The 26,071-nt window shown below is 35.1% G+C and overlaps 1 protein-coding gene across 5 annotated transcripts in view; it reads left to right on the top strand.

The window, feature by feature from the left end:
- ZNF326 (zinc finger protein 326) overlaps positions 1-23,558 on the top strand; it is a 37,645-nt gene extending 14,087 nt beyond the window's left edge. For all 5 annotated transcript variants that reach the window (XM_069597488.1, XM_069597484.1, XM_069597480.1 and 2 more), the window contains 7 exons: positions 1,988-2,186; positions 7,840-7,951; positions 9,757-9,904; positions 11,032-11,131; positions 15,879-16,009; positions 17,093-17,188; positions 22,391-23,558. In XM_069597488.1, the coding sequence (XP_069453589.1) occupies positions 1,991-2,186; positions 7,840-7,951; positions 9,757-9,904; positions 11,032-11,131; positions 15,879-16,009; positions 17,093-17,188; positions 22,391-22,726 (1,119 nt within the window). In that variant the 5' untranslated portion in view covers positions 1,988-1,990 and the 3' untranslated portion in view covers positions 22,727-23,558. The remainder of the gene's footprint in view (positions 1-1,987; positions 2,187-7,839; positions 7,952-9,756; positions 9,905-11,031; positions 11,132-15,878; positions 16,010-17,092; positions 17,189-22,390) is intronic.
- The last annotated feature ends 2,513 nt before the right edge of the window (positions 23,559-26,071 follow it).

Below are 26,071 nucleotides of genomic sequence, written 5' to 3' on the forward strand. Positions count from 1 at the left end.
GCAATGTATGATAACACGTATATACTTTGCTGCTAAACTCCAGCACATAGAAATTCTTCAAAGCTTCATATTTCACATTAAACACAAGAGAGACTAACAGTTGGTGATAGCTAAGGGTACTTTAGCCAGGTTTACGTGGTGAGGAAGTTGATATGTATAGTAGATTGTAGATGAGTTGTGGTCAGTATAATTTTGCTAACTCACTCTCTTACAGTATGTTCTGTTTGCTGGGTGTTCTGTCTTACCTCTGTCACTAGTTTTACTGTTGAGAAATAATTTCCTCCCTGTAGAAACATGTCTATGGCTTCTTCCCAGGAAGTAATATTTTATAAATTACTGCTTAAATGAATAAATATGCTAGTCTTCAAATATTTAATTTCAGGATATGTAGTATAAAGGTTATGCCTTTACATTCTTAGGTAACTTGACTGACAAGAAATTTTACCTAGGAAGTGTACATAGATTGTGGAGTTATTATGTAGTTTGATTTATAAAGAATATTGTATTTTTGCCATCATGTAAGAATTGTGTTTTTTTTTTTTGGAAGTCAGTTGCTCTTAATATTCTCTTTGCAGAGGAAAGTGCTGCTATTAAGAAAACGTAGTAGGGCACATATTTTTGACTGCTCACTAATCTTTGGTACATCAGCATAGTTTGTCATACTTGTGTAGAAATTTTGCATTTTTAACAGTTACTCGTTACTTATGTAAAATGCATTGCACCTTTAATGGATAATTAATAAAGATTTTTCTGATGTAACTATTTAAATCACCTGGAAACACTTAATTTATTCAAGGTTAGATAGGTATTCCTAAGCATAATATACAAATGTAAGCAACTAGTATGTTGCTGTTCTACCATGCTTTATGGTTGTAGATTAATTGAAAATAGTTGGGATAATAGGCTTTGGATTTTGAAATTGAAAATCTACTCCAGTTTGAAAATTTGGAAAACTCTTAATGTTTTCCATGCTGTATATTACTTTAGGCAAACGATTTTTTCCTCAAAGACACTTGAAATGCCAATTTTGTTTTCATGATAGAAAAACAGGTATTCCTGTACTTTGTTTCCACCATTCTAGTCGAAGTCGACTTTTCTTTCTTTCTTCCTGTTAATGAAATAGATGAACCAATAGGTCTTTCCTTTTTAATCTTCACTTGTACAATTCCCATTGGATCCTTCTCTTCAGATTACTCCTCAATCTTTATCTTCTAAAAGTAAGGTTAGTAGAGTAAATTTGTATGAACATGTGGCTTCTTGGTATAGTGGGTTTTGTTAACGACGAGAAGAAAGGACACAAAGAGTCGTTTGGTTGCATGACTCTTCGTCTGTAAACTTTTGCTTCTTGGGCTTCTGGGTGAGAATATGTTTCTCTAGGTAAGAATGTGAATGGAACGCCAGATGCAATTCTTTATCTGAAGTGTGTCTTGGAAGTTGATGCATGGTTATGCTTTAACTCTCCTATTTCATACTAATGTTCCATCTCGCCTTCTCATCCCTTTTTCAACAGGGAGAAATCCTAAATCATTTCTGGATCTTTTTTAACTTCAAACTTCAGATATGGTCTTCTTTGTGTATCTTAGTTTTAAGCCAGGTTTTAGTAAAGATTTCTTTTAAGGTCTTTTCATGGGAAAACATCGATTAGGAACTCTGAAGAGGAGTTGTCAGAGAGTTGTACAAGTGGTAATATTCTGACAGGCACATAATGTTGTTTATGATCTCAAGCAATTTTGAATCCTAAGAATCAAACAATAGGAAATATCCATATTTGTTCTTGTGGAGATAAAAATACTGATTCACTGGATTTGAGTTCCTGTAATAATTTACAGAATTTTTCAGTGTATTTAGAGTGGACTTGTAAAATTTAGTTACATTCTGAGGAATTTTCATTTGAAAAATTCTAGATAGATAAAATGTAATTTATATATGAATTCATACTTTTTCTTTGGATATTGTGCTAATGTTTCTTGATTTCACAAATTTGCAGCATATGAGTGATTTTGGAAGCATTCATAGACCTGGGATTGTTGTTGACTATCAAAACAAGCCCACCAATGTGACAGTTGCTGCTGCAAGAGGAATAAAGAGAAAAATGATGCAACCGTTTAATAAGCCTGGTGGGACCTTTATCAAGAAACCCAAGCTAGCAAAACCCGTGGAGAAGATGAGCCTCAGCAAATCACCCAGTAAGTTGGAAAACATAATTGCTGTGGTTCAAGGCAGTTTTCATTATTTTTTTTTTAACTCAGTGCATTTAAATAATTTTTTCATGTTTATGTAGACAAATTGTACAATAATTACAGTTGTATAAATTAGATCTGTAGTCATGGATATCAAAATTACCAAAAGATACTTATAAATTCACATGCCCTGATTCACTCCTTTTCCCTAAATCTTGACTTAGGGTGGAACCAGAACATCTATATTTTTAAAAAGATCTTACACATGATTTTGATTTGGATTCCTTTCTTGGGTGTTATATTTATTGTTGGATAATTATTGAGGAAGTAGTATGTTACATTACATAGAGTTTCTTTTATGAGGTCAAAGGCAAGAAATTTTTCATTGTCCTTGGTGCCAGGAAAAGCTATATGTTCTAGAAAATTAATTTGCCTTTTGTCTTCTGGACATTATTCCTAGAGATAATCATACTTCCATTTTTACATTGTTAAAAATTAAGAGCTAGTCTGAAAGTGAAATTAAGAAAACAATTCATGGTAGCATCAAGAAGTAAATACTCAGGAATAAATTTAACAAAAGAAGTACAAAACTTATACTTTGAAAACTATAATACATTGTTAAAAGAAATTAAAGAAGATCTAAATAAATGGGATACTAAATAAATGTTCACAGACCAGAAGACTTAATGTTAAGATGGTAATACTCCCCAGACTGATCTACTGATTCAGCCCAATTCCTGTCAGAATGTCACCTGACTTATTTGCAAAAATTGACAAGTTGATTCAGAAATTCATAGGGAATTGCAAGGAACCTACAATAGCCAAACAATCCTAAAAAAAGAAGAAAACAGAAAGAGTACTGCTTCATGATTTCAAAACTTAACTGCAAAGCCACAGTAATTAAGACAGAGTGGTACTGGCACAAGGACAGACATACAGATCAATGGAATAGAATCGAGAGTCCAGAGATAAACTCATAAATCTATGGTAAAATGGTTTTTTTTAGCCAAGATGTCAAAATTATTTAGTGAGGAGCGTTCCACAAACGCTGCTGGAACAACTGGATAGCCACACGCACAAACTAACATACAGCACCTAAATGCAAGGGCTAGAACTATAAAACTCTGAAGAAAACAAGAGTAAGTCTTCATGACTTTGGATTTGGCAAGAAATTCATCTGACACTAAAAGAGCAACCAAATGATAAACAGGTAAATTGGACTTTGGGCTTCACTGGTGGCTCAGCAGTAAAGGATCTGCCTGCCAGTGCAGGAGACACAGGTTTGATCCCTAGGTCAGGAAGCTCCCCTGGAGAAGAAAAATGGCAACCCACTCCAATATTCTTGCCTGGGAAATTCCGTGAACAAAAGAGCCTGGTGGGCAATAGTCCACAGTCGCAAAAGAGTTGGACACAACTTATTGACCAAACAACAGTGAAACTGGATTTTATCAAAATTGAAAACTTTTGTGCTTCAGAGGACACATTAAGAAAGTGAAAAGATAGTTCACAGAGAAGGAGAAAACATTTATAGAATTTTTAAATTCAATAAAAAGACAAATAGCCCATTTGAAAAAAGCATCTGAACAGACATTTTCTCCCCCAAAAGATATACAGATAGCCAATAAGCCCATGAAAAAGTGCTCAATAGTTAGTTGCTGCTGCTGCTTCTAAGTCGCTTCAGTCGTGTCCGACTGTGCGACCCCATAGACGGCAGCCCACCAGGCTCCCCCATCTCTGGGATTCTAAAATCAAGACCATGTGAGATTGACCACTTTTACTTACCTGAATGACTAGAATCAAAAAGATAATAACAGGCCTTAGCAAGGATGTGGATAAATCTTCATATACCATTGGTGGGAATGTAAAATGGTCCAGGCACTTTGGAAAACAGTTCCTCAAATGATTAAACAAATTACCATATGATTCAGTAGTTCCACGGTTAGGTATGTATCAAGAAATATGAAAACATATGTCTACACAAAAATTTATGTACAGATACACGTAACATCATTATTCAGAGTAGCCAGAGGTATAAACAACCCAGATGCTCATCAGTGGGTGAATGGTTAAACAAAATGTGGTTCGTCCATACAGTAGAATTTACTGATATATGCTAGAACTTAAATGAACCTTGGAAAGGTTAATAAAATGAAAGAAACTAGTCACAAAAGTCCACATATATGATTCTTTTCATTTGGAAGTCTAGAATACAGAAATCTATAGGGTTAGAAAGTAGATTAGTGGTTGCTTTGGGCTGTGGGGTGTATGGATACCAGATTTCTTCGTGAGGTGATGAAAATGTTCTAGAGTTGATTAAGGTGATGTTTGTGCATATCTGTGAATGTTCTGAAAAACATTGATTACATACTTCAAAAGGGTGACTCATATGGTATGAATTATGTCTTAATAAATCTGAAACATTTGAGCTGGATTATTGTTACTTTCTCTGTTACTGTATTTTATTTAACTTTGTAATATATCTCTAAATGAAATCAAGTGCATTTGATCAAAATAGATTGTCAAGAATATACATAAATAAAAGGTAAGGAAATGTCTTTTTCAGCATTCGTTGTGAAAACATAATAGCAAATACGTATAGATACTTTACCATTTTTGACTGTACACTGAATTATGTTTTGTTTTTTATATTTATTTTATTTTTGCCTTGATGATTGAAAAGTATTTTATCTTTCCAAATTAGGTGACATTACAAGGGATTAAAAATTTCTCTCCTCTTTAGATTTAACATTGGATTACCTGTTATTGGGACTGGGCAAGGTGAAGATCATTGTAATGAATGAATATTTCAAATTTTTGTGATCTAATTTTTAAAACATCCTTGCGTCCAGTTTAAAAAATAAGATACATTAATTGTTAAGATGAATTTATTACTTCCTTTGATGTTGGAGGTGCTAAACAAGTCATGATAGCCTTCAAATAATTATTTAAAAAAGAAAGTGGAAGGAAAGAAGCAAGGAGGCCTAGATAAGTCCTACTTTAAAACATGTTTTTTGTATATTTTTGAATACTGACAGTATATTTATTTTGTTCTTTGAATTTCATTTCTATTTAAATCGCTTCAGGATTAATACATGTATCCAGTTTGACAGATTGTATATATAACTGTTAGTAAACTAGCACTTAACTGAATGCTTACTGCATACTAGGCAGCAGTGTGTTAAAGGGCATAACAGACATTGCTTATGTAATTCTCACATCAGCCTGCTCAGGTGTAGGTAGTGTACCAAACCCTCTACAGCTGAAAAAAACAGGAACAGAACAGATAAATTTGCTGCCTGGATCAAACAACTGGCAAAGCCAGGGTTTATTCAGGGCAAGTCTTACTCTAGAGACCCTTCAGGTAAAGATCCATGTGATTGTAATGGAAAATTACTTTGTATTATATTATCCTTATTTAAAACAACTTTTTTCAAATAATTAGAACATTGCAGACATTTTAATGTATCATATCAAAAATATGATGTTTGAAATTGTAAATATTGGATTTTTTCCTCAAAATTATGAATTATAATCCAAAACTCAGTAGCACTTTAAATACTATTTTTAAATCTACTTTCCTGCCATGCTTTGCATTGGACATCTATATTATTTAATAAAAAATAACAATATTCTGGAATTCTGGAAACCTGATTAGAGTGTGTGTTAGTAGGAATAAGTTTTATACTGTTACTTGATGGATTGTTATTTACTGAATTGCGTACTCTAAATATTACCAGAATAGGCAATTCAGTTGATCTTCTTTGGATAGATTTCAAAGGTATATTTTGCAGGTATAGTTAAATAAATATTACACAGTTTGATGTAGATACTTATTTGTCACTAAAGCAGATATATGTGACTTGACTTCTTTTTTTTATTTTAAACAAAACTTGAGAGTAGTGTAGTATATAACTTAAGAATGAAACCAAAATTCTGTAGTCAAATCAGGTTTTCACTGTCAGGCATGAGGTGGGCATTCTGAATGGTAACCGCTGAGTGTTCAGGAATAAGAAGTCTTACTATGCTGTAATATATAGACTGTATGATTTGTTGAAATGCAGTAGGAAAGGAATCATATTCAGTCGTTTGGATAGAGGTACAGTGTGTATCAGCTTTAGCATGTGAAAGGAAAATGAAATTGCTTCTAGTTTAAGGTCATATAACAACCAATTTTTTTCCATAGAGGGTTTGAGAGAAACAAAGAGGATATTGAAAATGATTAGTAAAATAGGAACGTGTGTTTAACCTCTTATAAAATGATGAAAAATAATCTAGATACTGAATTTTAAGGTATTGAGTTTATATGGTTTTGAGACATCCTGCTGTATGCATAGCAGATACTTAATATTTGTTGATTGTTAAGTTCATGAATCCCCAGGTGTTCATGATTTTGTATTATATATTTTTCCAAAGGTAATCCAAACAGATAAACAGTGAATAAAAGGAAAAGTTGGAGGGCAGATGAGTTTTTTTTTAAAGTTTAAAATTAACTATATTATAAGGAAGAACCTTTTTTTCCTTTAATATGAGATATCACTTCCTATCACATATGAAGTTGATGGTCTTAAAAAAAGAGAAAATAACAAGTGATGATAATGTGGGGAAATCAGAATCCTTATACGTTACTATGGAAATGTAAAATGGTGTGGCTGTTGTGGGGAACAGTTTGGTGGCTCAATTCCATTTCTAGATATGTACTTAAAAGAACTGAAAAGAAGTATTCAGCCGAAAAACTTGTGGACAAATGTTCATAGCAGCATTATTCACAGTTGTCAAAAGGTTGAAACAATCCAGATGTTCATCAGCAGATGAATGAATGAAAAGGCAATGTGATGTATTTGCACAATGAAATATTATTGAGCTTTAAAAAGGATGGAGGTACTGATACATGGTACAACACATGGAAGAGCCTTGAAGACATTATGCTAAATAAAAGAAACCAGACAGAAAAGGCCACATATTGTATCCTTCCTTGTATATGCAATATCCAGGATAGGAAAATCTGTAGAGACAGAAAGCAGGTTAGTAGTTTTACCAAGTGCTTTAGTGACTTCTCTTTGGATTGATTAAAAAGTTCTGGAACTAAATAGTGGTGATGGTTGCATGACCTTGTGATAAACTTAATGTCACTAAATTGTACACTTTGAAATGGCTAAAATAGTACATTTTGTGTATTCACATTAAGACATTTTGAGAAAAAGAGGAAGAACCTGCTTTTATTCATTCTAAGAAATTTTAAGAAAGCTGCTATAATATTGAGTTTTTGCATCCAAGGTGCTGTCTCTAGTGCTCATTGTTTTTCCACTTTCATGCAAGGTCGGGTTATTTGTCAAATGTTTTCCAAGGTGTGATAATTCAAAATTATTTTAGGTAATGTGGATATTATTACTTAAGATAAAAAATGAGTGGATCTAGAGAAAAATAATGTAGCAAATAATAAACATAGGTGAGAAGTAAATAGACAAAATTTATGATGAAGGTATTCATGTGAATGAAGTTTCAGAAATATTGAGTAATCTCAAACTCTGATTTTTCTGGTGAGTTCAGTTTAGATAATGACCACCAAATAAATCATCTGTCTGTAGTTTATGAATTGGGGACTGGAAAAGGAGAATGGAGAAGTGATTTTTAGTTTTAACTTTTTTGTCTGATCCCCTAGCAAAAACTGATCCTAAAAATGAAGAAGAAGAAAAGCGGCGAATTGAAGCTCGGCGAGAGAAACAAAGACGCAGGAGAGAAAAAAACAGTGAGAAATACGGAGATGGATACAGGTTTGTGCTTAGTAGTCAGAAAATTGGACTCATTAAAAAACTGTTTCTAGGATTTGAGGGTGGGAAAATTGAGTAAAGGTGGCCAAAAGGTACAAACTTCCATTAAATGATAAATAAGTTCTGGGGACATATTGTACAGATGATGACTGTTGTTAACAATACTGTGTTATATATTTGAAATTGCTAAGAGAATAGATCTTCAAGGTTCTCATCATAAGAAAAAAATTACAACTAGTGAGGTGCTGGACAGTAACTAAACTCATAGTGCTCATAATATATACATATATCAAATAATTATGTTGTACATCTTAAACTTATACAATGTTATATTTTTTAAAAGATTTTAAAAATCAAATTTTTAAAAAGACTGTATTTTTTAAAAATGTATTATTGTTGGTGTTTTAACCTGGTATTACAGTTACTCTATAGTTATGTAGAGTTAGCTTGTGTTTGATACCTGTCTCAAGGATATTGACAGATATGTTTAGTTTGCTACTGTCCACCTCATCCATAACGATTTGCTCCTCAAGGTCTAAAAGAATGCTTTATCACTGTCCTTGAGACTTTCAAGCCACTGACAATCACTCTATATAGATTTTACAGCTAGAATTCCTGGTTTTTCTATGTGCACAAGCAATAATCTATCTGGCCAAAAGAGATTGTGATGTTTCATTAATTTTATGATACAGACTGATTTCAGAAATGCGATCAGGAAAAATGTCTTAGAATCAATAAAATACTGTTTAAGCATCAAATAAAACAAAAAAAACACCTAAACATGTTTCTTAGAAAAGGCAGATAAATTAACTGTGATGTGAAAAAATTCCTGAGAGTCTAATGAAAAGGATTGATTAAAGATATATAGGAATGATTTTAACTTTTTGATATTTGCAGTCATCCCTTGATATGCATAGTGAATTGGTTCTAAGATCACCACCTCTTCTACACAGCCTCCATATCCCCAACCCCTTGGAAGACCAAAATGTGAGGATGCTCTGTGAGGGTTCTCATCTCGTTAAGGTTAGAAAACTAAGGCCCAGGGAATTTAAGTTGCCTAAAGTCACATAAAGATGCTAAGAAATAAACCCAGCAGTAGATTTCAGATTCTATACTCTTACTCAGGAAAATAAATATAATAGTACTCTAAGGAATTAGGTGGAAAATGGAGACTCAAGATAAAGAAACCCATTAAGAGACTATTGTCATAATTTGAAGAAAAGGAAGTAACAGGGATATATGAGGTAAGAATAATTAAATGGGAGAAAAGGGAAAATTCATTCTGGAGTGACTCTTGAGCTTTTCAATGAGTGCATATGTCCAGTCCAGGCCTGTTAGTCATCCTGAATTGATTTTTGATCATCTAGGAGCTCTAATAGAGTGAATTATGGTTTTCTGGTGTCCTACCTACGTTTGTTTCTACTTCAGTGATTTGGAAGGTTGAAGATAGAAGAGTGTAACGTTAGTGGAACTTTGGAACTTGATACTGCTTGAAGTTTGCTTTGGCTTTCTGATCTAGACTTGAAGTGGATAGTTAGGATTAGATGAAATAGATCCACTGATTCTGTTTTTCATACCCAGTAACTCCAGTGTGGTCCAGAAATGCCAATTAGTATGATCACAGTGTTGTCCAGACAAGTACTTAAATGCTTTTTTTTTCCTGACTTGAGCTTGATTTAAATCAACCATTACTTGGAAGAGAGGAAATCATTTATGCTGGTAAAATTGATTTCATTGGGATAGTCTTATGAATGCTTTCTAAGTAAATAAGGTAATATTTAAACAAACACTTTTTTTTCCCTTTACAGAATGGCATTCACATGTTCATTTTGTAAATTTCGAACATTTGAAGAAAAAGATATTGAACTCCATCTGGAAAGTCCTTCACATCAGGAAACGTTAGATCATATTCAAAAACAAACCAAATTTGATAAAGTGGTTATGGAGTTTTTGCATGTAAGTAGTTATTTTTGAAGTGAGAGGCACTTGATCTGACATTTGAATTTCTTAGATTTTCATCGTTACCCATAGTTCTCCTGTTTTATGTTTCTAAGAATTCAATTTACTGTTCACTTAAAAAAGGTTTTGTTAAAATTAGTTTAGAAGTACATGTGAATTCCTCTTTCATAGATTGTAGATTTGTGATTTAAGAGTACATTTTACATTTTTTACAGAAGTTTCTGATAGAGGTGTCAGGAAAATTCCTTTAACAGCTGTTTATTGATACCAAATCAGCTGTCATCTATTAACAGTCTTCTATGCACCTGGTATTGTGCTGGGTATTTTTCTTCATATTTCACTTCAATATACCAATTTGTCTTTATCCTAAAAGATTATGCTGAGAGCAGTTTAGTGACTTTCAATAAATGGAAGTCTGAATTGAATTCAGGGCCAGAGAGCCTGTTTGTTTGGCATCCTTTATCAGAGTGTGGTCATCAGTCAACAGTTTTTCTTGAATACTTACGAGTAGGTGCTATGCAGGCACAGCACCTGAAGACGCTGAAGACACAGACATTCCCTTTAGTGAACTAACAGAAATTGGAAATCAGACACACACACACAGATGACACTATTAAGTAGAAGAGCCCTGAGTGATAGTGTAAGTAGAAGTGACTTGGAGAAGGGTAGGGTAGTTTGGATCAGGGCTGGAGCTGGGCTGCTAACTGTACTTGAAATTAATTTGGGCAAAAGAGATGGAATTGTTAGAAGGTTAGAAGTACAGTGATCCTTGGAGAATTGTGTTAGCTTAATTAAATTTCTTTCTGTAATTTTGTTCAACTGATTCCTGTCATTTAGGACTTAAGTATTCACTTGCTCTGAGATCTCTTGCCTATTCCAGCTGTCTTTGATCTCTCTCTATATATATGCCTAAAATATTAATATATCTTGAAAAGTAAATACTTTTTGCAGTTTCCTGGTATTTCATTATAGTCCTTTCAATTAGATTGTAAGCTCCTTGAAAACATTCACCAGTTTTATATACCAGGTACTATTACTTTTCATAGGCCAAGCATGGTGCTGGGCCTATACTATACTACTTACTCAGTAAAAACTTTTTGGATTCTTTCTATTTTGTTTTCTAGGAATGTATGGTAAATAAATTCAAGAAAACATCTATTCGTAAGCAACAGACAAATAATCAAACAGAGGCAGTCAAAATAATAGAAAAGGATGTTATGGAAGGTAAGTTAACAAACTGATTTAGAAATTTACATATATATTTTATATACCATAACCTATTTCATTGTAAATGATGCCCATTAGAGTGATACAGTACATAGTCATATATGGTAGGTCTGAGTGTGTTATCAGAAATGAACTCCTTTGATTCCTGTTCTCAGGCTTACAAGTTTATCACTACCTTCTCTTAGGTCTTTCACTTCCTTTCCTTCATAGAGAAAGTATCAGCTTTGCCTCTACTGGAAGATACAGTCATCCCTAGGTATTTGAGAGAGAGAGGTTTCAGGACCTGCTTGAGGTATCAGAATATGCAGATACCCAAGGCCCATAGTTGGTTTTCCAGTATTTGTAGATGCAGAAGCCATGGATACAGAGGGCTGCCTGTACTTGTATATGTCACCTCTCTCTCTTATTCCTTCTCATCTCCTTAAAGACTTCTGCTCAAATCCTGAATTCTTTTCTTCTGTGTTTCAGTCTTTCCTTGTCTTTTGATTCTGTCTCTGAAGCCTATACACTTACTTAAACAAACAAAAAAGACCTAAAGAAAATAGAAAAACATAGACACTAATTCCTGTAAAACCTGCCTTTCTCTTTAACAACCACCCTTCTTTAAGCATAGTCCTCACTGTCTCTGTTTCTTCATTCTCACTTACTACTTTACCCACAGTGGACAAGTTTCTGCTATCATTAGTGTACTGAAACTGCTATGACGGAGGACACCAACACCAACTTCAGTTTTATTCGGCAGCATTTTCCACTGATAACTGTTATTTACAAATCTGTTTCCTCCCTTGGTTTCTGTGGTACTCACTGCCTCTCTCTACTCCCTTGTCATTTTTACTCTTTGTGGTTTTCTTTCTCTACTAAGGTTTTAGAAGTTGATATTTTTCAGTATTCTGTCAGTCCTGTTAACATTTCTCTTTATATTTCTTCCTGATGAATTAATTTATATATAGAATTTAAATCAACATCTATATGTTGATTACTTATAGATCTATATCTCCAGCACAGATATCTCTTCTGAACTCCAGTCTCCTACATCTAGCTGCCTACTGACATCTCTCTTTAGCAGTCTTCGCAAGTTGAACATACTAAAAAAATTTATCCTTCCCTTGAGTATCCCCCACCCCATGAAGAAAACAAGACAAAACTTAACAGGTATCTCCTTCATTTATCTTGGGAAGTGGCCCCATCAATGCCAGAACTGTGCAGTTAATCTTACTACTTAACACTTGCTTTACTGTGTAGTATTTTTGTTCAGTCGATTCTCGATTCTGTCTTTTGAATACGTACCAAGTCTGTTTTCTTTATGTCTTTTAAAAATACTGAATTTGTTAAAATCTTTATGTGTTCTATTTTTCTAATTAGTTTCCTTCCTTTCAGTCTTATCTCTTATTCTACTACATGATTTTATTACTTGAAGAATTTAAGTAATAAAGTGGCTTCTGCATCCTCCACAGAATAAAGTTCAAATTCCTAGGCATGGCATACAAAGGTCTTCATGATCTTGGCCCTGCTCTTTTTCCCTTTTGTTCCTTCTTTAGTCTGTGCCCCTGCAATAATGAATTACTTGCAGTTCCCAGAAAGTTCCATTTTCTCTTAGATCTTTCTTTTGCATAGACAGCTGTCTCTCTGGGTCTGACGGAGGTTGGTTCTAGGACCTTCCTGCAGATACCAAAATCTGTCATGCTCAAATCCCTTATACAAAATGGGTGTAGTATTTGCATATAAACCATGTATGTCTTCTTATATACTCTTATTTTTTGGACATTTTCTTCAATTTTATTTTAAATTTATCTATTTTTGATTGGAGAATAATTACAATATTGTGTTGTTTCTGCCATATTTCTTATATCATCTCTAGATTACTTATGATACTTAATGTAAATAATTGTTGGTGTGGAGTTTTGATTTTTTGGAACTTCTTAGAAGTTTTTTTTTTTTTTTAATATTTTCTGTCCATGGTTGGTTCAATCTGCAGAGTTGGAACCAGCAGATACAAATGGTCACCATATAATACCTTACAGTATTACTTCAAGAATGAAATGTGAAAGATCATGCAGATCTTTTTATTTAGTTGAAGCTGCATGTTATCTATTGTTTTCTTAATCAAATGTCATGATAAATTCAATTGCCCAAGGAAGAGCCAAATCAGTTGTTCTCAACATAGAAAAATACATGATTCTTTAAAAATGATATAATTCTAAGGAAACTGGTGTGTTCCTAACAGTTTTTCATATGCAGCATTTAAAGAAAATTCCTGTGAACGTACATATAACCTACTGCTGCTGCTGCTATGTTGCTTTAGTCGTGTCCGACTCTTTGTGACCCCATAGACGGCAGCCTACCAGGCTCCTCCGTCCCTGGAATTCTCCAGGCAAGAACACTGGAGTGGGTTGCCATTTCCTCCAGTGCAGGAAAGTGAAAAGTGAAAGTGAAGTCGCTCAGTCATGTCTGACTCTTCATGACCCCATGGACTGCAGCCTACCAGGCTCCTCCGTCCATGGGATTTTCCAGGCAAGAGTACTGGAGTGGGTTGTCATTGCCTTCGCCATATAACTTACTAATTTAACATATTTACTAAAGTCCTATTATGTGGCTGGCACTGTTCCAAGGAACCAGAGATACAGTGATAAGCCTGGGAGCCAAAGCTGTTATTTTCTTTCTATTGAGATGTGTAGAAATCAACAAATAAATAGGTTTTAAAAACATATAAAGTAGCCTTCACTTGTAATGACTCTCAATCACTGTTTTTAAGATCTAACATACATTTTTGTCTTTTATGAATCCAATTTTGACTTTTTCCCGTCTCTACCCACCCACATTCATAAGCATGAAAATTCTTACTTTACTACAGAAGCAACATTTTTATATTATATTTTTGGGGGTTGAACTTACAGGCCTCAGAAAATCGTTGTAAAAGATGAGTAGGAAATATAATGTAATTATAGTTTATAATTTTAATCTTTTATCCATATAGTTTTTTAACGGCCTATAGACTGTAAACTGGGAGACACTGAAACGAAGCCAAGAACATAAAACAAGGTGTAAAAATGTCATGTATTGAAATCCTAGTCTGTTCTGTCACTGTGGAGTTATGTTAGAAATCAGTATCAAAAGATACTTTAAAATAACCCACATATTTTAAAGTGCAATGTGACATTTACCAAGAGAGATCTTTAACAGCTATTGAAAGCCTTGATAAAGTTCACAAGCTGAAAAAACACGGATGATGATTGTAGAGAAGTGCCGGGAGCCAGCATGGGAGATCCCACCCGTGACAAGGTTTGTGGAGGAGACCTGACAAGCAAGGCGGATCAGGACTCGAGGGATTCCCTGGACCTGCTCGAGCATCTACCCCAAACCAAAATCTGTCTACTGTTTACTATATTATGCCTTTCACCAACTCTTCTGACATTAACAGGGGGCTATCCCCGACCACCTTTCTCTGGAGAAAGTCAACTTAGGGCTCTAGTTGATAAGTCTCCTGGGGGCATGAAAGGAGCATTTCAATTCAAACCCCGCTGTTAGCATTCTAGCTTGCTTGGCAGGTTTATTCAGACTCTTGCAACTACGCATATGCTTGTTCACAACATCCCAACCATGACACGGGAAGCCTAAGCATTCTAAAAATATAGAGCCCTTCAAGGGGTGAAAAAGTTTTATTAAAATAATACTGGTGAAGGGTTTCATCGTTAAGCCAATGCTTGCTGCCAAGTTCCCATATTCCTTATCCATTGTGTGCCCGGGAGTGCATTAGTTAATGTAGTTGGAATGTAAGAAAAACAAGTAGTAGCCTTGGTATTAACCACATCAGACCTTTGAGCTAATAAGTTCTTTCTTTGTTGTGACCCACTGCACCTTTGCTCCATGAGAATGTAACTCTGTTTAGTACTTCTGAGGCTGACACAGATTAGAAATATAAAGAAATAAAACACTTCAAGGGAGAACAAGTTTTCTGGTTGATCAACCTTTATCAAAAAAAGGTCATAAAATGTCAACAGGCCTCCAGGCCAGAAGATAATGTACATAACATAAGACCCTTGTTTATGGAAAGGCATACAGAAAAAAATCCTGGTTTTGATAAGGGCAAAACTGCTGCAGTGTTTGAGCTGACTGCATGACCTTGCATCTTTCATTTTCCTCTATGTACAAGTAAGGGTATAAAACCCCCTTTTGAAAATAAAGTTATGGGCCTCGCTTACTGAAGCTTGGTCTCCCTGTGTCTCTCTCTCTCTCTTTGCCAATGCCATCCATCCTGAGGGTATCCCTGGACCCTGCTGAGGCTGGACCCCGGCAGAGAAGAAAGAATTTAAATGAGAAATTAATATCATAATGAGAAATTAATATCAAAATGAGAGATTAATATCAAAGATACTTTAGAAACCTCATGTATTTAGAAATTAAATGTCCACTTTTAATTGATGTGTGCATCTAAGCAGCCGTAACAAGGAAACTATTTGTAACAAAAATGAAGAGAGAATTTATCAGGTTTTGTTACATGCATTCTGAAGCTGCTCAGTGCAACTGAATACCATGTGGAATCTTGAATAAAGTATGAAAACATAATTATCCTTTCATTTTTAATCTATGCAGATTTATGAGATACAGTAGAATAACTCTATACTCTGATCCTTTTTTTTTGGAAGAAGGAGTATAAATCATAATGGAAATGAAACAGTGAAAGCTTGATATGTCAGAAGCATGTGAATCATTGCTGTTCTTATTAATAGTTGCATTTCTTTTGTAGGTGTTACTGCAGATGATCACATGATGAAAGTAGAGACTGTTCACTGCAGTGCTTGCAGTGTGTATATCCCTGCTTTACACAGCTCAGTTCAGCAGCACTTAAAATCTCCTGATCATATCAAAGGAAAGCAGGTCAGTTTTAATCTACCTTAATAAAGTCAATGAATTATTTATTTGATCTCTTATTGCCCTTTAAAGGCTATTGTTTCACACCTGCCTACTTGTGTACAATACAATTAATCTCATGAGTGACTTACTGTAAAGATACTTAGAGAGGCAGTGTAGTGTAGTGGTTAAGTGTAGTATTGTGGGCTCCAGAGCAAGACTTCTGTGAATCCTGGTTCAGTACATACATATGTTAAGCAAGTAATAAACTTTTCTTTGTCTAAGTTTCCTTATCTATAAAATGAGGATGGATAAATCTTCTATGATTGATTAAGGATTAGGTTAATTAAAATGTAAAAGGCATCTAAAGTAGTACCTGGCACATAGTATGTATTCATGAAATCATAGCTGTTATTGAACTGCTTTTTTTATTGTTAACATTTTTTAAAGGTGGTGCAAAATTGTTTTATGAGTGTGTGTTCATGTATTTTAGAACAAAAAAGAAAGACTTGTTTTTTGATGATTAGGAAAAATAAAAAGCCAGTTACTTTCTATTCTTACATTTTTAGTAGAATTTATTCAGAAATTCTAGGAAACTTCTACTATTTTCTTCTTGATTAGTATTATTTTGTTCCTATGTTGGTTAGTTAGTATTATTTTGTTCCTATGTTGGTTAGTTTTATTTAGTCAAATTTATTTCAAATGAAAACATTTATTTTGTGAGAAATTTTTTTGAAAAGCAAATTAAAAATTCAAGTATTAAAGGCTTACGTTTGATAGCATGAAAATTAATAGTTGGAATAGCTGGGGCTGGAGAAGGTAGCTCCAGAATAGATAGGAGAGAAAGCAAGAGTTTAGTAGACCTGGACTTAAAGAGTATTTAGTGACTAGGTGTTTTTTGTTAAAGTTCACTGGCTTTTTGAATCTTCATTGTTTTAATTTATAGATCATTTAGATTGTAGTTACAATAGCTTTTGTTGTTCTATAGCTTTATTTGCCAGAAATTAAAGTCATTTAATTCTAAGAGTTTGAGCATGCAGTCATTTTAATTAAGGAAATATTTTTCATGGCATCGTTTTCAAGTGTCTCAGTGTGTTCTGTTTTTCATAGGCTTATAAGGAACAAATAAAAAGAGAGAGTGTCTTGACTGCTACAAGCATTTTAAATAATCCAATAGTGAAGGCACGATATGAACGTTTTATTAAGGTAAGGCTTGAGAGCAAAAACTGGGTTATATTGTAATGTTGTAACAGTTAAATATAGCATGATAACTGTAATATTTAATATAGCACAAAATTAGGAGAATTTTACTTGATGTCATACATACAGGTAAAATGTCTTTTTTTCTAATTGTTGGGATTTGTTGGGGGTGGGAGCAAGACACCATTCCTTTCTTATTCCCTTTCTAGCTCTGGTTCATTTGAGAGATACATAAGAATCTTGATAGAAGACTCAAATGTCAGCTTTATCCTTGATTTTTTTTTTTTTTAAAGGGTGACTTGGATAATATGTCTTAGATAGTTATTGTGGACTTTCTAATGTTTCACTCCTAGATAGACTTACCTCCCCCCAACTTCTGTGACTGCTTCAGCTGAACAGCAGTAGGATTCGCTTAGTCAACCACATTACAGAGCAGACTAGAATGCACCCTTTCCGTTGCTTAGAAGACACAAAAGAGGGTCTTGATGCCCAAGTGAATCCCGTCTGTCCCCTCTTTTGGGTGTTCCTAGTGAAGGGAAATTCCTAAGAGGAATGAGCTATCCAATTGGTATTTCTTCTTCTAAGCATGCCAGTTGGATAAGTCATTCCTAGATAACACTTGGATGGGAAGCAGGAAGTTCAGATACTTTGCTTCAGAAACAAAGCTCCTGCTCATAGCATCACAAGACCAGAAGGAAGGAGGTTTGCTTCAGTTAGGAAACTCAGAGGTGAACAATTGGGTATACCTGGCCTACTGCTTCTCAGGATTTTTGCCATATATTATTCCAGTGATCCTTCTTTACATATTATTCTTCAACCAGATGACTTCCAAGCCGAATAAATCTCAGTTCTTTACACTTGTTCCAGAAGGCCCTATTTTCTGATTATTCTATTTGGCACTGTTGACTGCACTCTTGACACCATTTTTAAAAGGTGAATACTGCCCTAGTTTGAAATCATATTTTGTTGGAGATATGGTGTCAAAAACATTAAAGCATTGTAGCTAAATTAGGAAAGATTAGATTTTTATTATCCTTGCTATATCACAAACTTGAGAGGTTAATTGTTTCTAATGATGTATGAAGGTAATTTGTAATGAGAAAAGAACACAAAGTAGAATTTCTGTGTAAAGTTTTCAAGCTACACTTTAGAGTCACTTCATGGAATGGGAGATGTTGGAATATCTTGCCTCTCATGCATACTGTGGAGAAAGTAACTTAACTGAGAATCTTCTAGAACCTTGTTACTCTATGTGATCCAGGGATCAGCAGCATTGACATCACCCTGGAGGCTCTTTAGACATGTAGAGTATCAGTTCATATCCAGGCCTATTGAATAAGAATCTTCATTTTAAAAAAGATCGTAGTTGATTTATATGCATGTTAAAATTCAAGAAGCACTGGTGTCTCATTATTCGGAGATGCTCTTTGTCTGGCATTTTTTGTCCAGCAGTCCTGTCTTCTCCGTTTCTTGCTGTTCTAGAGGCCACAGAAAACTTCTGCTCATAATCAGCTCTGGTCATGGCTTGAAAACACTGTGATCTTTAAGTGCTTAGAATGACAAAATACCTTTTAAAATCTTTGTCCTGTGAGATAACCAGTTCATCAGTTTCTCCCAGTTCTCCACTTATATATGTTCTGCCTTCACTCTGGCCTGGACGCACATGGTCAGCCCTTGTAACAGTGCAGTGCTGCTATTCTAAAACTCTTTTCTTAATTTTTCTACTGCTTACTAGTTCTCAACTCTGCCATTTATGGTTAGCTTTACTAACTCTTTCCTGCTAAAAATATCATGGAATTGTGCCAGTACTATGTTTGCCAGATTTCACTGCAGTTCACAATAATTTTACTTGCTATCAATCAATGTAATGTGCTTCCTGCAGTGACTGTTTCAAACTTTTCACTCTTCACATATCCATATTTTATTTACTTCCTCCACTTACCATATTATTATCTCTTCTCTTGCTCTAGGGAGATTGAAGACCACTGGATGTGAACTCTAACTTTTCTGCTTTCTACTTTAGAATTATTTATTTTTTTTCTCATTGTTATATGTGAAGGAAAATATTCTTCTTTGTGCTTTATCTGTGTTCTTGTTTCATCAGTTATCTCCTTATTTTCATCTGATTACTCCCCCCATTTATTATCTTACTACTTTATCCCAAAGAGACATGTTTATGAGTTTCTTAAACTAAAAATGACTGAACTTTTCCTAGACTTAAGCCCTTCTTATCTGTTCTCTTATCATCATACTTGAAAAGGTGGTTTACCCTGCATTGTGCTCTTTACTTCCTATATATTATTCACTCTTTAGTATTTCCCAATAGGAGGTGTATGATTAGAATCCCCTGTGAAGTTAAAATCAATTAAAAGCTACTCAGGCCCCTTATAAGACCTTCTGAATTAGGGCTTCTCAAACTTTTCTGATAAAGATATCTCTAAATATTGACTATGCCAAAGCCTTTGACTGTGTGGATCACAATAAACTGGAAAATTCTGAAAGAGATGGGAATACCAGACCACAACCTGCCTCTTGAGAAATCTGTATGCAGGCCAGGAAGCAACAGTTAGAAGTGGACATGGAACAACAGACTGGTTCCAAATAGGAAAAGGAGTACGTCAAGGCTGTATATTGTCACCCTGCTTATTATATGCAGAGTACATCATGAGAAACGCTGGACTGGAAGAAACACAAGCTGGAATCAAGATTGCCGGGAGAAATATCAATAACCTCAGATATGCAGATGACACCACCCTTGTGGCAGAAAGTGAAGAGGAACTAAAAAGCCTCTTGATGAAAGTGAAAGAGAAGAGCGAAAAAGTTGGCTTAAAGCTCAACATTCAGAAAACGAAGATCATGGCATCTGGTCCCATCACTTCATGGCAAATTGATGGGGAAACAGTAGAAACAGTGTCAGACTTTATTTTTGGGGGCTCCAAAATCAATGCAGATGGTGACTGCAGCCATGAAATTAAAAGACGCTTACTCCTTGGAAGAAAAGTTATGACCAACCTAGATAGTATATTCAAAAGCAGACATATTACTTTGCCGACTAAGGTCCGTCTAGTCAAGGCTATGGTTTTTCCAATGGTCATGTATGGATGTGAGAGTTGGACTGTGAAGAAGGCTGAGCGCCGAAGAATTGATGCTTTTGAACTGTGGTGTTGGAGAAGACTCTTGAGAGTCCCTTGGACTACAAGGAGATCCAACCAGTCCATTCTGAAGGAGATCAACCCTGGGATTTCTTTAGAAGGACTGATGGTAACTAAAGCTGAAACTCCAGTTCTTTGGCCACCTCATGTGATGAGTTGACTCATTGGAAAAGACTCTGATGCTGGGAGGGATTGGGGGCAGGAGGAGAAAGGTACGACTGAGGATGAGATGGCTGGATGGCATCACTGACTCGATGGACGTGAATCTGAGTGAACTCGAGGAGTTGGTGATGGACAGGGAGGCCTGGCGTGCTGCGATTCATGGGTTGCAAAGAGTCGGACACGACTGAGCGACTGAACTGAACTGAACTGAACTGCTTCTTAAATATGCAGATTACCAAACTTCTTTCCTGGACACTTGATTCAAGAGGTTTAGGTCTGAAATTATTTCATTTTGTGCTTTTAGCAAGAGCTTCAGTACTTGATTAAATCAGTATCTCAGAGTAATGGATTCTCGGCCAGTGTGTTTTGAGAGCTTCAGTTCAGTTCAGTTCAGTCGCTCAGTCCCCATCTCCCGGAGTTCACTCAGACTCACATCCATCGAGTCTGTGATGCCATCCAGCCATCTCATCCTCGGTCATCCCCTTCTCCTCCTGCCCCCAATCCCTCCCAGCATCAGAGTCTTTTCCAATGAGTCATCTCTTCTCATGAGGTGGCTAAAGTACTGGAGTTTCATCTTAAGAGGGAATTATGAAGATTCATTCATGGGCAGTCATTGCTATCCAACTTCCATTTACATTATACTTTTGAAACTGTTCTTTCTAAGGTTACCAGTGACTTAATTTAATTTTCAAATAAAAATTTGTAACATTTTATTGTTTGTTATTTTAAACATACAGAAGTTAAGGGGATAGTACAATAAATCCCTCAGGTACTTTTCCTTAGCTTTAGTTATTACCAGCTTTGGTGAACTTTTTCAGTTGTTTTCTACTGTTACCTATTTGCATCATATAACAGTGTTGATCTATTATTTCATTCTTGAAACTTTGTTTTGCTAGATGATATTTTATAATCCTAGGTTTCTGCATTAAATATTCCTTTTCTAACTTCTGTCCCCATGTACAAGCTTTTTCAGTAGGCTTTATTCTCAGCCTTTTTTTTTTTTTTCATCATTCTCTCAGCTCTGCCCTAGGCTATCCTTTTTAAGACCTGGCTTCACTATTTACTGTGCAAGCAATTCACAGATCTAAATATCTGACTTTGAAGTCTTTCCTCTTCTGAGCTGCAAATTTATAGTTGTCCTTTAAACATTTAGACATCTTAAATTCAAATTATATATAGTATATACCTGCTTCTTTTCCCCATCTTAATTTACCCATTCTGTCAATGGTGTCACTTTTACCCTTTCATTTCCTGGGCTATTAGAGTAGCCCAGTGCTAATAGTTTTTCTTTTGCTACAGCCACTCAACCTGTATCTTCCTACCTAGTGTATCTTAAAGTGTAGCACTAGTCTTATACTTCCCTGTTTTAATAACCTTCATTGCCTCTTCATTTCTTATATTATTAATATAGCCCTCTGATATGCTCTATGAGACATAATCCAGATACATAATTATTTAAGTAAATTAAAATACTAAAGCTGTGAATGTTTAGTGAATTACAGATTTATCTTTTTTAAAGTAAAAGTAAAGTATGATACCTAATTTGTTTCTGATTTTCATTTGAGTTTTCAAACGTACTGATTTTCATTTGAATTTTTTAAAGAGAACTTGCAACAGTAGTGCATTGAATACTGATACAATTAAGTAGAACATAAATCTTCATCTGCTTTGTTTTATGGAGTATAAAGTACTGACTTCAGGAACAGAAATACCCACATTGGTATGAAATAGATACTCAAAAAATATTAAGTAGATTTAAAATACTCAAAAAAAGTAGATTTAATATAAGTTGAAATTAAGTTTCAAATAGTATTTATTTTTAATGATATAGCAAATAAAAATTTCACTGATTAAAAAATACGCTCTTTTAAAAGTTTTTTTTTCATGTTTTTAGGGTGAGAATCCCTTTGAAATTCAAGATCATTCTCAAGATCAACAAATAGAAGGCGATGAGGAAGAAGAGGAAAAGATTGATGAACCTGTGGAAGAAGAGGAGGAAGAGGAGGAAGAAGAGGAGGAAGTGGGGGAAGTGGAGGAAGTAGAGGAAGGAGGGGAAGGCGGAGGAGTGGAAGGAGTGGGGGACACAGAGGAAGGAGGGGACGTAGGAGGAGAGGGGGACGTGGGGGCAGTAGGGGAAGGAGAGGGGGAGGGGGAGGGGGGAGGGGAAGTAGAGGAAGAAGCAAAGGAAGAGCCTGTCGGCTTTTCTGTTGACCAAGCAGAAGAAAATTAAATATAAGGTATTAGTTTTAAAAGAAGCTTTAAATTTTTGTCCCAATGTGGAAAAGGGTAAGAATTTCAGTAGTTTAAAATATGAGAGTTAACACCCATGTTGCATGCATTCCACACATTACAATTTGTTTTATATAATTTCTAAATGTTTGGCATTTGTTTAATAAAATGAAGGTAAGACTATTTTAGTTTAGTTTTTATAGCTACCTAACTTAGTTTCAAGAAATTGTTTGTATAATTTTTAAGCTTAATTTTTATTACTTTATTGGTATTAAGGATAACAGATGTGTATTGTTAGTATGTCTGTTCTAATCATTTGAACTTAAATGCTGCTCTTGGGAGTATATATTCAAGTGTGCATTAATGTTTTGAATACTTACCCTAGAAGAGATAAGTTGGGCAAGTATTTTGTGCTCTGTGTATTTTTTTACTGCATTGGACATTGAATATAGTAATTTGCGTTAAGATACGCTTAAAGGCTTTTTGTGACCATGTTTCCCTTTGTAGCAATAAAATGTTTTTTACAAAATTTCTCTCCCTGGACTAGCAATTTAAAATGAAACAGAATTAATCAAATGACTATATAAAATTGGAATTTGCCTTAATATATGAGTTCATCTTGGTATATGAGTGTTTTAAGATAATTAAATTGACTTGAATTAAAGAAAAAAAAATTTCACTTTTTTAAAAGTATGATTAAAATATTTTTAAACCTAATTCAACTAGAGATCAACCTGTAACTGACCTGTTTATACTTGTTTTAATTCACTCATTTTCTCTGTGCCTGTGTCAGATCTTGAAATCTTCTTGGAAATACATTTGAATACAAATAATTTTTCATAGTGATGTTAATTCTTTTGTCATGGCTGCTTTTGGCTGAAGAACCAAGAAGCAAACAATCACTTTTTTAAAAAAGAATTATTCCTCTCTTGAATATTTCTCTCCTTTCTATAACTTGTATGCTTCATACTCAGAAGAGAAGATGAGATCCATAGACTGTGTACTCAGTCACTTCAGTTGCTTCAGTCATGTCTGACTTTTTGTGACCCCATGGACTGTAGCCCACCAGCCTCCTTGGTCCATGGGAGTCTCTGGGCAGGAATACTGGAGTGTTTGCCATGCCCTCCTCCAGGGTGTCTTTCAGACCGGGGGATCAAACCCGGGTCTGCTGCATTGCAGGCATATTCTTTACCGCTGAGCCGTTGGGGAAGATAGATTGATAGATTGTCTTATCTTCAGATGACTGTGTCACTGAAAAAAGTATTGCTCTTATTTGAATCTTAACTCTGGTAAGGAATCTTTTGGGAGGGGGATTCTTCCAGTGAAATTAGCTTCTGAAAAATTTGAGGCATTGGATAGATGAACATATGGGTATGTAATTTTAAGGCAATAAGTGGGTGAATGTATGGGTATTTGTAGAATTTCGCAGATAATCTCTCTTTTTGTGTACAACAGACTTCTAAAAATAGATTTTTTTAAGGTCAATTTGGGTTTATTGTAGTGGACTAGATTCAGTTCAGTTCAGTCGCTCAGTTGTGTCCAACTCTTTGCCACCCCATGAATCGCAGCACGCCAGGCTCCCTGTCTATCACCAACTCCCGGAGTTCACCCAAACTCATGTCCATTGAGTCAGTGATGCCATCCAGCCATCTCATCCTCTGTCGTCCCCTTCTCCTCCTGCCCCCAGTCCCTCCCAGCATCAGGGTCTTTTCCAATGAGTCAGCTCTTCACATGAGGTGGCCAAAGTATTGGAGTTTCAGCTTCAGCATCAGTCCTTCCAATGAACACCCAGTACTGATCTCCTTTAAGCTGGGATTGGCTGTCAAATAAGAGAAGGTTAGTTGAAGATTAGAGGAATTTAGATCCTATCTAGGAGTCTGTATTTACTTAAAGAGACATCAGAGAGCCTTTGTGCTCAGAAGTTATCGGATTTGATAGATCTTCCTATTTCTCACTTATTTTAAAATTTTGGGGAAAGATTAAGATAAAAGGAGACCAGATCTCTTTAGATTAGAATTGTAGCTGGTCCTTTGTATCCGCAGGTTCTGTATCTCCAGATTCAACCCACTGCAGATCAAAAATATTCGGGAAAAAAAAAATTGAGAAATTTCCAAAAAGTAAAACTTGAATTTGCCAAGCACTGGCAACAATTATGTGGCATTTACATTTTATATAACACATTTATTAGGTATTATAAGTAACCCAAAGATGATTTAAAGTGTAGGGAAAAATGTACATAAGTTATATGCAAATACTGTGTCCATTTTATGGCTTCTCAAGTGGTTCAGTAGCAAAGAACCCACCTGCCAGTGCAGGAGATGTGGGTTCCATCCTTGGGTCAGGAAGATCCACTGGAGAAGGAAATGGCCACCCACTCTAATATTCTTGCCTGGATAATCCCATGGACAAAGGAGAGTGGTGGGCTGCAGTCCATGGCGTCTCAAAGGAGCAGGACTTGACTTAGCAACTAAACAACAACAAAATGTCCATTCTGTATAAGGGACTTGAGCATCTGTGGATTTTGGTATCTCTGGGGGTCCTAGAACCAACCCCTGCAGATACTGAGGGATGACTGTATTGGATTCTTTTGGTGTACCAGTAGAGTACTTTTTTAAAAAAAAGGGTCCCAGGTAATTTGATACGTGAAACTTTTGAAAAGATTTCTGTTTAACAAGAGTTTCTGTAACAACTTCTAAACATTTTAGAAGAGAGATAAAGAACATCTAAGTAGTAATTTTGTTCAGAAACATGTAAAAACATTTATTCAGATTATTTGCAAAGTATTAATAAAATATATTGTGTGTGTTTAATTCAGAGATTTAAATTTTGTATATCTTTTCAGATGATTTGTAGAGAGGCAGTTTAGTTTGCAGGCAGATTAATTTTTGTGATCCTTAGTGTTAATATTTTCAATATTTTTGTGATATTACATAAATGTAACACTTTAATACACTTTTAACTTGTTATCCAAGTATTATTTTTTTTCTTTATCAAAAGGCTAAACATACAGTTCTGTAACCAAAGAAATTTATATACAGCATACACAGTTGTTTAAACGAGATGCCTAGGGACTATCCTGTAGTAGTCTCTTTTTATCACTGTCTACTTCCAGTGTCCTTCCAATGAATATTCAGTGTTGTTTTCCTTTAGGACTGACTGGTTTGAATCCTTGCAGTCCAAGGGACTCTCAAGTGTCTTCTCCAGCACTGCAATTTGAAAGCATCAGTTCTTCATCTCCTAGCATTCTTCATGGTCCACTCTCGCATCAGTACGTGACTACTGGAAAAAGTATAGCTTTCACTATATGGACCTTTGCTGGCAAAGTGCTGTCTTTGGTTTTTAATAT

Source organism: Ovis canadensis, chromosome 1 (genome assembly GCF_042477335.2).
Source record: "Ovis canadensis isolate MfBH-ARS-UI-01 breed Bighorn chromosome 1, ARS-UI_OviCan_v2, whole genome shotgun sequence".
NCBI lineage: Eukaryota > Metazoa > Chordata > Mammalia > Artiodactyla > Bovidae > Ovis > Ovis canadensis.